The sequence below is a fragment of the Arachis ipaensis genome, chromosome B6 (assembly GCF_059453495.1).
Source record: "Arachis ipaensis isolate K30076 ecotype BB chromosome B6, ASM5945349v1, whole genome shotgun sequence".
NCBI classification, from domain to species: Eukaryota; Viridiplantae; Streptophyta; class Magnoliopsida; order Fabales; family Fabaceae; genus Arachis; species Arachis ipaensis.
Window position 1 is genome coordinate 140991567 of NC_142441.1, and position 16526 is coordinate 141008092.

The 16526-nt window shown below is 35.1% G+C and overlaps 2 protein-coding genes across 2 annotated transcripts; both read right to left on the minus strand.

Annotated features, from left to right (window-relative positions):
• Window positions 1-6505: 6505 nt before the first annotated feature.
• LOC148562970 (uncharacterized) lies at window positions 6506-7318 on the minus strand. The gene has a single exon (XM_088491098.1). It carries the CDS (start codon window positions 7316-7318, stop codon window positions 6506-6508), a length of 813 nt encoding a protein of 270 aa, XP_088347224.1.
• Window positions 7319-12918: 5600 nt separating this feature from the next.
• Window positions 12919-15890, minus strand: LOC107605285 (uncharacterized). The gene is made up of 3 exons (XM_021105022.2): window positions 15455-15890; window positions 13376-13460; window positions 12919-13295 (listed from the first exon to the last, which is right to left on the minus strand). The coding sequence occupies exons 1-3, from the start codon at window positions 15762-15764 to the stop codon at window positions 13250-13252; spliced, it is 441 nt and encodes a 146-aa protein (XP_020960681.1). The 5' UTR covers window positions 15765-15890; the 3' UTR covers window positions 12919-13249.
• Between the last annotated feature and the right edge of the window lie 636 nt (window positions 15891-16526).

Consider the following 16526-nt stretch of genomic DNA (forward strand, 5'->3'; position numbering starts at 1 on the left):
ACTCCAAATATTAAAGACAAAAACGATATTTTACTCTTTTTAATAAAATGATTAACTGCTAACATAATCAGTCATATTTTTTATATAAATATCAAACATATTAGGTATACTAAAATTTATCACTAAAATTAATTATTAGTATAAATTATATATTTAAATATAAAATAAATATTAAAAATAAATTAAATTATAAATATATAATAGTTAATTTTGTAACTGATTTTTTTTACACATAATATTTTTTATAAATATAAGTACAATAAATAATAGATATTAGACATTTGTATAAAGAGAAATGTTATTTAAACAAAAAATAATTTTATGACTAAGAACCGACAGAAAATTATCCAATCACACATTCTGTAAAGCAAATTACTTTTCTACTCGCACTCTATGCAAAGCAAAAATTTCAACTTTTTCTCCCTCTTCTCATCCACAAACTTACAAATCCAAGTTCTAACGTGTCTTCCAATGCAAAATCAAGACACACAATCTCGTCTCTGTTTTTACTCTTTAGTGGTTCGCTTTTGTGCTAGTAGCAACACAAGTGTCTACACTGAAGATTAACGATGAGGTTGAATTTGGTTTTTTTTTTGGGCCAATACTATGGTGCTGAAAAGAAATTTTTTCAGTTGGTACTGAAATTATGTGTCATAAGAAAAAGAACAATACGTGTTTATGTTGTTAGTAAAGTCTTAGACAATTTTGCAGTGTGCTAGAGAGTACTATATGAGATAATTAATTATATAATCTTAACTCATGCGTTAATGAAGATGATTATGATTTTGGATTTTTTTTTTATGGTCCAGCAACAATAAATTGGGCTTACACTAAGGTTTGGCTTTTTTGGTTGTATTATTGAATAAAGATGAAGTGATTAAAATATATGATGGGTTATAAAAAAATTTTTTTTTTAACATATCTTTTAAAGTTTTTTATTGGGCTAAATATTTTTTGGTCAGTTTAACATGGTATACAGTTATTTTTTTATTGAGAGAAAAGGTAATTGTTAATTTAGTTATTGAAATTATTATGACAAAAGAAAACTAAAATTGTAAAAAATAATTTATTACTACTAAATGTGTGTTTAGATTGAAGTTTATAAATGACTAAATGAGAAGTTGCATAAAATTAATTTTGATTAAAAATGAGCTGAGATTAGCATAATTTATATTTCTCAAGTTTTTATATTAAAATAGATTATAATAAACTAAGAAGTCATTTAGATTATATTATTCAAAATTATTTTTAAATAAAAAATTATTAAAAATATAAATTTAAATAGTTATTTGAATTAATCAAGTTTATAATAAAAATTAATATTTATTTAGTGAATTCAAATTAGCATAAGAAATTGACAAAATGTATTTTATATCAAAAACATAAATAATTAGTATATGAATAATATATAAAAATATACTTTATTAAATTAGATTACTCATAATTTATTTAATCAGTTGATTTAATATTGTTGAGTTATAAATGTTACTTTAATATGATTCTATTATTAGTTAAAGTTAGTTTTCTATTTAAAAATAAAAAATTTAAAATTTGTAATTTTTTAAATTTAAAAGTATTGATAATTAACGTCGTAGAATAAATTTTAAAATAAATAATTTTAATTAAAAAAATATACTCCTAAAATTTAAAGGTTATTTATTGAGTATTATTAGTAGAAATTATAAAATTTAAATAAACAAACATAGCAGAATAATTTTAGAATTTGAAATCATTAAAGATTTGAAAATAGATAATTTTAAATTTTAATTTTTTAATTTTAAATTTTAGAATTTAAAATTATTAAATGTTTGAGAATAAATAATTTTGAATTTCATATTTTATTTATTTTTAAAAGTATTGAAAATCAAAGTTGCAAAATAAATATTATAAGTAATTTTAATTAATTAAGTTAAACAAACGTACTATTTTAAGAAATGAGAAGTTTAAATTTAAAAAATTGAAATATATGTGATAGTATGTGTCTAATTTAATAAAAATAAATTTTTTTTCGAATACGTTTCTGACACACCTAAATATCATCACGTGTTAGTGTATCTAACTTTATTCTCAACGTATATTCTCGAAATAAATTTAAGAATAGTATATATTATTATTTACTAAAATAAAAATATTTTAAATACTCTCTATAATTAAAATAAGACACTAAGATCAATTAAAAAATAAATTTATGTTTTACTATCAATAAAATATTTTATATTTTATATATATGTGTGTCTTTATATCTTATAAAATTGTAAAATTCATGTATCAAAATGTTTCGTGTCACGTCGTATTTCATGTTCATGTCAGTCCATCATAAATTCTCTTTAACATTATCATTCATATAAGGAGCCGATCATGTTAATTCTGGCACGAATTTAAGAATCTGAATCCTTGTCTACAAGTGAGGCTTAGTTTAACTCTATTATGGGTAAAGTTTACTTTTTGTCCATGAAGTTTGACAAAAGTTTTAAAAATACCCCTAAGTTTTATTTTGTTTCAATTTTGTCCCAAAAGTTTTCGATTTGTATCAAATATACCCTCAACGACTAAATTTCAAAAAATTTAAAACCAATCTAACAATAATATATGAAAATTATGCTTGATTTACTTGTATTAAGGGTTATTCTTATGAAATTATTATTGAATTAGTCTTAAATTTTTTGAAAAATTAGCCGTTAGGGGTATATTTGATGCAAATAAAAAATATCTAGGATAAAATTGAAACAAAATAAAAATTAGGGATATTTTTTAAATTTTTGTCAAATTTTAAGAACAAAAAATATATTTTACCCTATTATTATTATTATTATTATTATTATTATTATTATTATTATTATTATTATTATTATTATTATTATTATTTAGGTCTATATCATTTTTTTTCTACTCCATATATAGTCCAAACCAAAAAAACAAGTCCAAACTCATATACAAAAAATTTCTCCGAGACAGCAGAAAAAAGCCCAATAGATTAACCATGGGATTATCAATTACTAATTATAACCAACACTTACTGATAAGGCGACAACTCTTCTGATAGTTTCTGCAACTTCTGCGAATGCAGTAGGAATTTTCGCAGCGACACAACACGCGTCTACCTCTAATGTAGCCACTTCATTTCAGCAGATGAGGAAAAAGTTTTCATTCGGCACAGTAGCACAACCCTTTTTTTTTTTTACTGAAAATGGGGAAGTTCATTCAACGGAACCAAAAGGTCCAGCCACGCCAAATTGAGTACATGAGCAGGGCCATCCTCCATCCACACAAAATTTGGATTGGTAGGTACTAATTGTACTAATTCATGAGTAATTTTGTTTTCACCTCTCTTTACATGATTGAAATTAACTGATCTAAAATTACTTACTAGGTCTAGGCATCAGTAATGAAAGTTCCAAAACAAGAATCCAAATTACCTCCTTTTTTGAGAGCATTCACTATTTTTATATTGTCACTTTTTAATATAATATTAGTAAAACAACACTCCATTGCTAATTTTATACCAACAAAGGCTGCATAAGCCTCTGCCTCTCGTGGTTCAAGTGGGTATGGTATGATCCATGAAGCTGCTGCCATTATTTGGCCCCAATTGTCTCTAACTACCACTCCCACACCACCATTAAAATTTTTGAAGATTGCAGCGTCAACATTAACTTTCAAGACAGAGTCTGGTGGGCACTCCCAATTTTTCATTGATGGATGTTGCTGTTCATTTCCTCTTGTCCTCGTTTCCTCTCTGATCTGAGTTTGCCAAAATTCCACAAAGAGGGATCTAGCTTTTTCCAATTCTTCTTCGATCTGCAGCGTCCTTTCCTCAAACACCATGGAGTTTCTCGCCTTCCACAATTGATTCAGCATGGTACAGAACATTCCATTTTCTTCTTTTTGGAGAATCTCTATTGTACTCATTATCCATTTTTTCAGGTTTGTGTCCCTTCTAACTTCAGTTCTAAGGGTAAACGGGGAGGCAAACCAGAATCTTTTCGCAAATTCGCAATCCTTGAAGATGTGCTCCTCAGTCTCTTCCTCATTCCAGCATCTGGTGCAGATCGGTGAGCAATTAATTTCTCTTCTGTTCAGGCTCTTCTTCGTTGGCAAGGAGTAGTGTAAGAGTCTCCACATGAAGTTCAGTATTCTTGGGTGAGCTTTAATTTTCCATAGTTGCTTCCAGGTATTCTCTTCCTCTTGGTCTATGCTTGAATTGTATGGTTGGTTCTTGTTTTGGATTTTTATTTCATGATAGGCCAGTTTGACTCTGAAATTTCCATCTCTAGCTTTCTTCCAAATAAACCTGTCTGGTTGATCCGACCTGGGAATAGGAATTTCGACAATCTGCTTTGCTTCAAAATTTAGGAATATCTGGTTTATTAGCCTTCTATTCCATTCTTTGTCATCTGTTGTCATCAACTCTGCTATTGTTGCGTCTGCTTCAAGAATCTTTGGAGGGGACCAGACTTTTGATCCATTTTGTTTTGGCAACCAGGGGTCCTTCTAGATCTTGATATTGTTTCCATTTCCAACTTTCCAACAACCTCCCCTTTCCAACACTCCTTTTGCTTGCCAAATGCTCCCCCAAGTATAGCTTGGTGTGAAACCAATCTTCGAGCTTAGAAAATTTTTTTTGTTAAAGTACTTGCATCCTATGGTTTTGGCTGCTAATGAATATGGGTTCCTGATCAATCTCCAACCTTGTTTTGCAAGAAGCGCCATATTGAAAGCTTTGATATCTCTGAATCCCAGTCCTCCGCTCTGTTTTGGTAGGCACATCTTGTCCCATTTTATCCAATGAATCTTTCTTTCTCCGTTCTTTGAGCCCAATAGAATCTGTTGGTCATGGACGCAATATGCTGGCACAGGCCGCTTGGAAGTTTGAAGCATCCCATTATGTATGTTGGGATTGATTGCACGACGGACTTGATGAGCACCTCTTTTCCCACCCTCAATAGACACTTCTCCTTCCACCCCTTCAACTTCTTCCAGACTCTGTCTTGGACATGCTCAAAAACTTGTTTATTAGATCTCCCAACAAAAGTAGGAAGTCCTAGGTACTTGGAATGTCTTCGTACAGCCTTTATCTCCAAACATTCTTGGATAAGCTTCTGTCTGTTAGTTGGTACGTTTCGGCTAAAAGACAACTCCGATTTTTCCAAGTTTATTCGCTGTCCCGAGGCCCTCTGGTATGCAATTAGGGCTTCTTTGGTGGCTTGAATGTCTCGGTCAGTGGCTCTAGTGAAGAGTATACTATCGTCGGCGAAGAATAGATAGTTTATTTCCGGTCCATTCCTTGAGATTCTAATTCCGTGGATCAGCCTACTGTTTTGTGCCTTAATGAGGGTTCCTGATAGAGCTTCGACACAGAGGATAAAGAGGTATGGGATAGGGGGTCCCCTTGCCTCAATCCTCTTGATGGCTTGAAGCTTTTGGAAGGGGTACCATTTAGTAGTATTGAAAAGGATGTAGTGCTAATGCAATTCCAAACTGTTTGCACCCACTTGTTTGGAAACCCCATTGAGATAAGGACCTCTCTTAGGAAGCTCCATTTCACTCGATCATATGCTTTCTCCATATCGAGTTTCATTCCCACAAAACCTCTTCTTCCTTTTGACCTTTCCTTCATGTAATGGAAAGCTTCAAACGCAATCAGACCATTATCTGTTATAAGCCTACCCGGGACAAATGCACTTTGATTTTCTCCAACTATTTGTGGAAGGATTGACTTCAGCCTGTTTGCCAAAGTTTTAGTTGCTAATTTGAAGATGACGTTACATAGGGATATTGGCCTATATTCCCTTGTATGCTTCGGCTTCTCCACTTTTGGTATCAAACAGATGTGGGTTTGGTTAATAGATGTCGGATCTGCTCCTTCATTCAAAATCTTAAGCACTGCATTTGCTACTTGATCTCCCAAAGTTTTCAACATTCTTTGATAGAAAATTTCCGGTAATCTATCCGAGCCCGGTGCTTTTGTAGGATGCATCTGTTGAAGGTCTTGGAAAATCTCCTCTTTTGTGAATGCTGCATTGAGAATCTCAAATCTGTCCTTGTTTATCCTCCCCTTAACCACATCAGCCACTTCCTTCTCATTCAGTGTTTCTTCTGATTTGAACAGATTTTCGAAAAAGCCCCTCATGACCTCTTCTATCTTATCTTCATCTTCATACCGTATGCCCACATCGTCTGTGATCGCTTCAATTATGTTCCTTTTTCTTCTTTGTGATGCTTTTTGGTGGAAAAATTTTGAATTTTTGTCTCCGTGCTTTAACCAGGTTGCTCTTGATCTTTGGCTCCACCATACTTTTTCCATCTTCAATAGCTCATCTAATTCTGCTTCTTTCTCCTTTGTTTCTTTGATCAAATCTTCTGTTTGGGAGATAGAATTTAGTTGATTTATCCTCTCTTGGGCTCTTCTCACTCTTCTCGGAAGGTCACCAAAATTTTGTTGTCCCCAAAGGTACAGTTTCTTGCTACAACTTCCAATCCTTTCTTGAATGCTTCCTTGGCAAGACTACCAGGCTTCCTTCACTACTGTCTCACATTCTTCATTTGACAACCATATCTCCTCGAACCTGAATCTTCTAGGACTCTTCTTCTTCTTCCCTACTTCACCAGCTAGGTTCATCAAGATCGGACAGTGGTCTGATTTATATCTGAACAGGTGCTGGACTATCGTCTTTGGAAATGTTGCAAACCACTCTCTATTAGCAAATGCTCTGTCTATTCTCTCTTGTATGTTCTTCTCACCAGCGTTTCCATTGGACCATGTAAAAGGGTAGCCCGCATATCCCAAATCAAGCAGTCCACACATTTGTACCGCTTCTTGGAAGTCTCTAATTTGGGAATAATTCACTTGGTTTCTCCCTTGCTTCTCTTGTGGTCTCATCACTTGGTTGAAGTCACCGAATATTGTCCATGGCATATCAGATGCTTGCCCAAGTGTTCTCAAGAGTTCCCAGCTTTCCTGTTTATTTTGGCTCTCCGGGAAGCCATAGAAGCCCGTTGCCCTCCAACAAGTACCGCTGCCCGCTGCTATCACTTCCATGTCAACATGGTTGTTTGACATAGAAATCATCTCAACCTCCAGAGAACTGTCCCATAAAACAGCCAATCCACCCCGCCTTTGTCTTCCATCCCCTCTGCAGTCCACACCGATAATGTTGTTCATTCCACCCTTATATCTTAATCCACTCATCTCATTCACCTTTTTCCTAGTCTCCATTAAGAAGACTAGGTTGGGAGCTTGTTTTTTAATGAGCTTGTTTAAAGCTCTAATTGTCCATGGGTTCCCAAGCCCACGATAATTCCAGCTTAAGATCTTCATTGGTCTCGGCGGGGCTGCTCTACAGCCTCCACCGTTTCTATTTTGTTTCCAGAAAATTGTTTTTTGGACTTTGTTTCCCTATCCTTAATCTCCATCTCATCTCTGTCAATTGTCTTCCTTTTTTGTGCCTTGTTTTCTTTTTCTATTTTCCTCTCTGTATCATTTGGTATTTCTCTGGCTTGTTTCTTCCATCTCCTTGCCATGCTTGCATTCTCTCCTTTGCTTGAGTTTGTAATTTCCTGTAGCGGAATTCCTTCTTCTTTCTTCTTTTCCCTTTCTTTCCAGTTTGGTTCCTTTTCAGTCTCCTTATTCTCCTTCACACTTATTTCCAAGTCTGGCCTTGTTTCTTCTTTGGTTTGTCCTTTCTCTTGTTTGTTGATTTCTATGGTTTTTTTTTTCTGTAAACTCATGGAGTTCCTTCCCCTTTTTGATCCCATCCTCAAGATCCCTCTTCAGTGAGGAGGTTCCTGGGAGTGTTATCGCAGGGGCCTGGCTGTTACCTTTTCCAATGTCGGCCTCAAAGGAGTCCACCATTGACAGACATGCCAGTTTTTCCATTAGTTTCTCTGTGATTCTTGCTTTACGCTTTCCTTCTTCCTTATTTTCTTCTTGTTGTTTTTCATTTGTTCTACTATTTATTATATCAACTCTAATACCAGTAATATCTGCTTTTATCCAGGGACCAAGAGATTTGGATTTATACATACCTCTTTCCTCATCTTGTTTTCCTTTTTCACAGTTGTTTTCTTCATGTCCTGCTTTTCCACAGTAGTAGCAAACTGTTGGTAATCTTTCGTATTTGAAGTTTACCCATGTAAAGCCATCCTTCTTGCTCCTTACGTTTGTTCCTTTCATGAAGGGTGTATTAATGTTCATTTTGACAGTTGCTTTAATAAATCTCACTTGATCTTTTCCTGCTTCAAACAGCTCACAGCTCACTATATCTCTCATACAGGCAGCTATCTTTTCTCCAAGTTTTGGTATTTTGCAGTGTTCCGGTAGGTTCCAGATCTGCATTTTTGTCTCCACCTTATCTAGGCCTTTGTCTATTTGGTTTTCAGCTCTCTCCCATTTTTTCACTAGCATCCAGGCATTCCTGAAGAACCATGGATTTCCTTTTAGCACCCTGTTTAGATCTGCCTCCTTGTTGAAGAAGAACTGATAGATCTTGGGTTGAACTTTTATAACTCGAAAGCCTGCTGGTTTCCTCCATATATTGGATAGTGCTGTCTAGATCCATGTAACATTGATGTTTTTGTTTGTTACTAGCTTTCCAATGATGCTATTTTCGCATGCTTGGACACTTTCTAAGATATCGTCTTCATCATATATGACAAGTGTTTCTTCCTCGTCAGGTTCCTGTTCTATTGGTTCCACATATTCTCCTTCATCAGTCATTGTTTATACTCCACTTCGTTGGGACACTAATATTTATCACTCTGCTAGTTATCACTAGTAAGGACTCTTTGCACGATGTACTACGGATAGTAACACTACACTCTTCAAACCCTAGGAGAAGAGACTCCCAAGGACATGAGGAGAGAGGAATAATAAGTGAGGTTGAATTTGGTTTAAGAAAACCAATTTGGTTGAATTTGATTTGTTTAGCACTCCGATAGTTTCATTTGCAACAATGCTAGGGAACCAAGATATTTTGGACCAAAAACCTGCCAACTCTTATTGGGCTGAGAACATGAAGTATAGTCCACTTCAGTAACATCTCAAATTAACTTAGGTAAACATAATTAACCTAAGTGAACTCTCTCATCTCCTTTCACCGTTTCACCCAATTAGACCTACATTACCATACACGGCTGTGCCACACCACCACCACTCATCGCATGGCGTTCTCTTTCGCCGTCGACGGCCGTTGTGCCTCGGACCACATCGTGTGGGCAACTTCAGTCCTCCAAAGCTAGCTACAGAACGCCGCAAAGCTTCTCTCCCGTTGGCTTGGTCACTGGCGCGTCAGTCGGAATCACGCCCATCTCCGCCGCAGCGACGTCGTGCCACCCAGTTGCGAGGAAGAAGGCAGTTTTGCTTGTCGACAAGAGTGCGCCGCTGCTGCTGCATGTCGGTGTAGGCGGCGCTATTGAAGCATCTCTGCCCTACTACCATAAACGCGACAGAAGGTCCCCTGCCCCAGCCTCAAAACATCCCTTGCGAGAACTAATTGGTGAGTGTTTAGTAGTTGGAGTTGATTGATTTTTGTTTTTGAATACCACGTTTACAGGTTGTAGGATGTTGCCTTTGATTTGGTTATAAATATGGCTTTGGTAGATGTTGCTCTTGATTGCGTCAGACGGTTTTGTTAGTGGTTTTGGTTTTGCTGTTTCATTTTGCTAGATGATTCTTTTCTACTATATTTGGGAATTAGCAATGCGATCATGGCTTTTGAATGAGATTCAAATTGTGGTATTTCATATCCTAAAATATGAACTTGAGCTACGTTTGGGTACCACTAAAATCAGCCCCTGTTGGCTATTAATAGCAATATGAACTTGAGCTGTTTATGTGTGTAGCCATTGTGTCATCCTAGCTTACTTGTTCAATTAATTTCTTTTCATGTTCTAAATATGATAAATAACAAAGAGTTTTATATTACTCTGTTCTCTTTTCGTTCTCACGTATTTTATTATACAACTTATGTGGAGTTCACGTAGAGCACAAACACACGAATTAATATGTTCTCCGACACACAACTTAATATTATAATAGTGTTTATCATTGTTTTGTGACCTAAAAAAAAAAGAAGAAAAAAAAAAGAAAAGGGAACGGAGGGGCACTTTGTGGAGGCTTGTTGTATTTGATATGCTCAGAAAAAATGACTTTCTTTTATCAATACCATTTGACTTTTCTTTTTTATTGTTGCAGTGATATAAATAATACAAACCAGATATAATATACTTTTATCATAGTTATCTTCAAAGTAATAATCATAGTTATCTTCTTACTTATGGATTGTCATTGGCTGTTGAAATGATACTGTTACATGCACATAAATTAGGAAAACATACACAGGTTATGGGAAAAATTTTGCTTTGTAAGTTGGTGTTGAAAAGTTTTAACTGTACATACATTTTTTTTAATTATTAAACATTGGATGATTTTTTCATTCATGCAATATGTCTCTGAAATTCAAAGAGGTTTATACTTTTGGTCTTTTATTTGAATAACTGGTTTCTGTTTGCACTTTTTTTTATTGCGATTTTGGGAGTTAGGTAACAAAAAGGATTAGAGTTGGTTAATTTTGTTTGCTTATCTATAAGGAAGTGTGGTTGTAGTTGATGTGACTTACCCTTGCTAAGTTGTTGCATGTTGTTAAATTGCTGTAATTAGAGATTGGATGTTACTGAAATAAGGGACCGAAAGGTGATGTTATTAGGAGTTGGATTTTGCTGAATTGCATGTGATTTGGGATTTTTGAAAATAAGGAAGTTAGTTATAAGTTAGTTTATTTCTTTTTTTTTTCAACTTTAAATTTGGTCTGAATGGGATTATTTAAAATTGCAGTACCAAAACGTGATTTTTTTGGACAGATTTTGATGGAGGTTTAAATACATGTGTTGGTATCTATGATTTAGGTTTAGGTACTTTTGTTGTAGTCGATGTGATTTACCCTTGCTAAATTGTTGGATGTTGTTGCATTGCTGTAACTAGAGATTGGAGGTTTCTAAAATTCGAGAGCGAATGATGCTGTTATTAGGAGTCAAATTTTGAATCTTGCTGGTCTCTTAATAGTGTTTTGGAATTTGGATGATGATATTGTTTTAATTTTAGTCCAATTTTGGTCGTACTTTATGTTGGTCCTTACTCATGGTCCAGGAGTCAATTTATTTGATACTCTGTAATCGTTTCTACTACCCTTCTTGTAGCTTAGTACTTGTTAAATCATGTTTTCTATATGCCAATTTACCTGTTTTCTTTCCAACTCTTTATACCCCGGAACCCACACTTGATGCAATCTGTGTAACTTAATAGCCTCTTCAGCCGGTTTTCTCTTCATGTTGAACATCTACTCTAATTTTGCTTGTGTTTAAAAATGAACCTCGTGCAATTTGATCTATACTGCTTCTAATGTTGGTTTAATATGGTATTTATTGATATGGGCTTCGTATAGTATCATCATCAATGTTCAATTGAGAACTCTTTGGATGTTGCCTCTGATCTTTGTATGCAGTTTCCATTAAAGGATTCGGGGCTGTTTCTTGTGAAACCGCAGTAGGATTGTATTGCAGAGAAGCCAACCAACATGGGAAAAAAGGTAAAATGATGTCTATCATTCTCCTTTTAACATTCCACATGTTCTAATGTGTGACTTAGAGCTAGTGTTACAATTAACAGAAATTGTTGGAGTCGTGATGCTCGCCCAGCTACATACATGACATGATGAGCACGCTATCTAAAAACAACTCCGTTGAGAAGCTTGCAGAGATTGATGAGATTAGATTCAGATTCTTGAGGATTGTTCCAAATTGGTCGGTAAAGCAAGCCATCATGGTTCACCTGGCCGAGTCGTATCAAGTTAAGCAAAGAACTTTTTTACTCAACATTGGCAACATCCGCCTCAATGCCGAGTTAATCGGGAGGGTTTTCGGCATTCCGTCTCGAGGTAAGTTTTGCTATCTTAATTACCTGGTGTGGCGTAGGCGTGTTGGCGCAAATATCTTTGGGTATAGATATATTACCATGCAATAACACATGAACATGTTGTAGGGGATCCATTTCCAGCCCTGGATGACGGTATTCCGTACCACGTGTCCATCAAAAAGAGGTTCTATAGACAGACAACAACTGAACTTCGGGATTTAGTTTACAGTTATCCAATGGCAACAGAATCAGATAGGATGGAGTTCAGGAGATATTTCCTACTGGTGATAATGAAGATGTTCCTGTGCCCCACCACTCAACAGGTAATTTCGCCATGGCACATCTTCCCCGTCTTAGATGTTACTGATCTACGAAGATTCAACTGGCCTTTGGACACTCTAAAGTGGTTCGACAAGGCAGTTGAGAAGTATAAGTTGAAAGGGAACAAAACTTGTGAAGGCTGCATGTTCGTCATGCTGGTAGGACGCAATGACTATTAATAAATTCAATATGCCATTTTTTTATGAAGAACACAACTTGTAGAAAATTAATTTCCTGTGCCTGAACTCTCCAAACTAATGTATAGGAAATTAATTTTCTACAGGTTATGTTCTTCATAAAAAACGGCATACTGAATTTACTAATAGTCATTGCGTCCTACCAGCATGACGAACATGCAGCCTTCACAAGTTTTGTTCCCTTTCAGCTTATACTTCTCGACTGCCTTGTCGAACCACTTTAGAGTTTCCAAAGGCCAGTTGAATCTTTGTGGATCAATAACATCTAAGACGGAGAAGATGTGTCATGGCGAAATTACCTGTTGAGTGGTGGGGGCACAGGAACATCTTCATTACCACCAGTAGGAAATATCTCCTGAACTCCATCCTATCTGATTCTGTTGCCATTGGATAACTGTAAACTAAATCCCAAAGTTCAGTTGTTGTCCATCTATGGAATCTCTTTTTGATGGCCACGTGGCATGGATTACTGTCATCCAGGGCTGGGAATGGATCCCCTACAACATGTTCATGTTTTATTGCATAGTAATATATCTATACCCAAAGATATTTGTGCCAACACGCCTACGCCACACCAGATAATTAAGATAGAAGAACTTACCTCAAGATGGAATGTCGAAAACCCTCCCGATTAATTCGGCATTGAGGCAGATGTTGTCAATGTCGAGTATAAAAGTTCTTTGCTTAACTTGATACGACTTGGCCAGGTGAACCATGATGACTTGCTTTACTGACCAATTTGGAACAATCCTCAAGAATCTGAATCCGATCTCATCAATCTCTGCAAGCTTCTCAACGGAGTTGTTTTTAGATAGCGTGCTCATCATGTCATGTATGTAGCTGGGCGAGCATCGCGACTCCAACAATTTCTGTTAATTGTAACAATAGATGTAAGTCACACATTAGAACATGTGGAATGTTAAAAGGAGAATGGTAGACATCATTTTACCTTTTTTTTCCATGTTGGTTGGCTTCTCTGCAATACAATCCTGCTGCGGTTTCACAAGAAACAGCCCCGAATCCTTTAATGAAAACTGCATACAAAGATCAGAGGCAACATCCAAAGAGTTCTCAATTGAACATTGATGATGATATTATACAAAGCCCATATCAATAAATACCATATTAAACCAATATTAGAAGCAGTATGGATCAAATTGCACGAGGTTCATTTTTAAACACATACAAAATTAGAGTAGATTTTCAACATGAAGAGAAAACCGGCTGAAGAGGCTATTAAGTTACACAGATTGCATCAAGTGTGAGTTCCGGTGTATAAAGAGTTGGAAAACAAACAGGTAAATTGGCATCTAGGAAACATGATTTAACAAGTACTAAGCTACAAGAAGGCTAGTAGAAACGATTACAGAGTATCAAATAAATTGACTCCTGGACCATGAGTAAGGACCAACATAAAGTACGACCAAAACTGGACTAAAATAAAAACAATATCATCATCCAAATTCCAAAACACTATTAAGAGACCAGCAACATTCAAAATCCGACTCCTAATAACAGCATCATTCGCTCTCCAATTTTAGAAACCTCCAATCTCTAGTTACAGCAATGCAACAACATCCAACAATTTAGCAAGGATAAATCACATCGACTACAACAAAAGTACCTAAACCTAAATCATAGATACCAACACATGTATTTAAACCTCCATCAAAATCTGTCAAAAAAAATCACGTTTTGATACTGCAATTTTAAATAATCCCATTCAGACCAAATTTAAAGTTGAAAAAAAAAAAGAAATAAACTAAGTTATAACTAACTTCCTCATTTTCGAAAATCTCAAACTACATGCAATTCAGCAAAATTCAACTCCTAATAACATCACTTTTCGGTCCCTTATTTCAGTAACATCCAATTTCTAATTACAACAATTTAACAACATCCAACAACTTAACAAGGGTAAGTCACATCGACTACAACCACACTTCCTTAACTTTAGCGTAGATAAGCAAACAAAATTAAACCAACTATAATCCTTTTTGTTACCTAACTCCCAAAATCGCAATTAAAAAAAGTGCAAACAGAACTCAGTTATTCAAATAAGAGACCAAAAGTATAAATTTTTTTGAATGCCAGAGACATGTTGCATGAATGAAAAAATCATCCAATGTTTAATAATTTAAAAAAATGTATGTACAATTAAGATCTTTCAACACCAACTTACAAAGCAAAATTTTTTCCATAACCTGTGTATGTTTTCCTAATTTATGTGCATGTAACAGTATCATTTCAACAGCCAATGACAATCCATAAGTTAGAAGATAACTATGATAACTATGATTATTACTTTGAAGATAACTATGATAAAAGTATATTATATCTGGTTTGTTTTATTTATATCATTGCAACAATAAAAAGAAGACATTTTTTCTGAGCATATCAAATACAACCAGCCTCCACAAAGTGCCCCTCCGTTTCCCTTTCTTTTTTTTTTCTTCTTTCTTTTAGGTCACAAAACAATGATAAATACTATTATAATATTAAGTTGTGTGTTGTAGAACATATTAATTCATGTGTTTGTACTCTACGGGAACTCCACATAAGTTGTATAATAAAATACGTGAGAACGAAAAGAGAATAGAATAATATATAAACTCTGTTATTTATCATATTTAGAACATGAAAAAGAAAATTAATTAAACAAGTTAGGATCACACAATGGCTACACACACAAACAGCTCAAGTTCATATTGCTATTAATAGCCAACAGAGGCTGATTTTAGTGGTATCCAAACATAGCTCGAGTTCATGTTTTGGGATATGAAATACCACAATTTGAATCTCATTCAAAAGCCATGATCTCATTTCTAATCCCCAAATATAGTAGAAAAGAATCATCTAGCAAAATGAAACACCAAAACCAAAACCACTTACAAAACCGTCTGACGCAATCAAGAGCAACATCTATCAAAGCCATATTTATAACCAAATCAAAGGCAACATCCCACAACCTGTGTAAACGTGGTATTCAAAAACGGAAATCAATCAACTCCCACTATTAAACACTCACCAATTAGTTCTCGCAAGGGATGTTTTGAGGCTGGGGTAGGGGACGTTCTGTCGCGTTTATAGTAGCAGGGAATAGATGCTTCAATGGCGCCTACACCTACATGCAGCAGCAGCGGCGCACTCTTGTCGACAAGCAGAACCGCCTTCTTCCTCGCAACTGGGTGGCATGACGTCGCTGCGGCGGAGATGGGCGTGATTCCGACTGACGCGCCAATGACCAAGCCAACAGGAGAGAAGCTTTGCAACGTTCCGTAGCTAGCTATGGAAAATTGAAGTTGCTCGCACGATGTGGTCCGAGGCACAGCGGCCATCGACGGCGGAAGAGAACGCCATGCGATGAAAGTGGTGGTGTGGCACAGCCGTGTATGGTAATGTAGGTCTGATGTGGTGAAACGGTGAAAGGAGATGAGAGGGTTCACTTAAGTTAATTGTGTTTGCCTAGGTTAATTTGAGATGTTGCTGAAGTGGACTGGGTTTCATGTTCTCAGCCCAATAAGAGTTAGCAGGTTTTTGGCCGAAAGCATCTTAGTTCCCTAGCATTGTTGAAATTAAAATTTAATAAAAAAATCTGACATCGTATACCATAGAAAAAAAAAATCATAAATAAACCAATACTAACATTTTAACCTGGTTCAACAGTTGGTTTCTTCCAATTTGCATTTCTCAATGCATACATATAATTGCCTCCAATTATAAATATTTCAAATTATAGTTATAAGTTCTGTTGCCAAATTAATTTATATTTTCCAATAATACTTGTATTTGCTGCTGATTATAAGTATCTCAAATGACAATTACAAACTTTGCTATCAAACTACAAGATATATAACCTTTTAACATAGGTCATTTTTTTAACTTTCTTCTTCCGTTAGACTAATAAAATTAATTAGCATAAACAACCAAATAATAAAAGTTTGTGAGTTGAATAGATCATTATTTTCTTTTATTGTCCTCTTGTTGACTTTTGAAAGGAAAGACAGGATGGAAAAAAAATAGAACAGAAAGAACTTGGATTGAAGAAAAAAAAAAAGAAATCATACTAAACGACCAATTAGTTCTAACATCAATAAAAT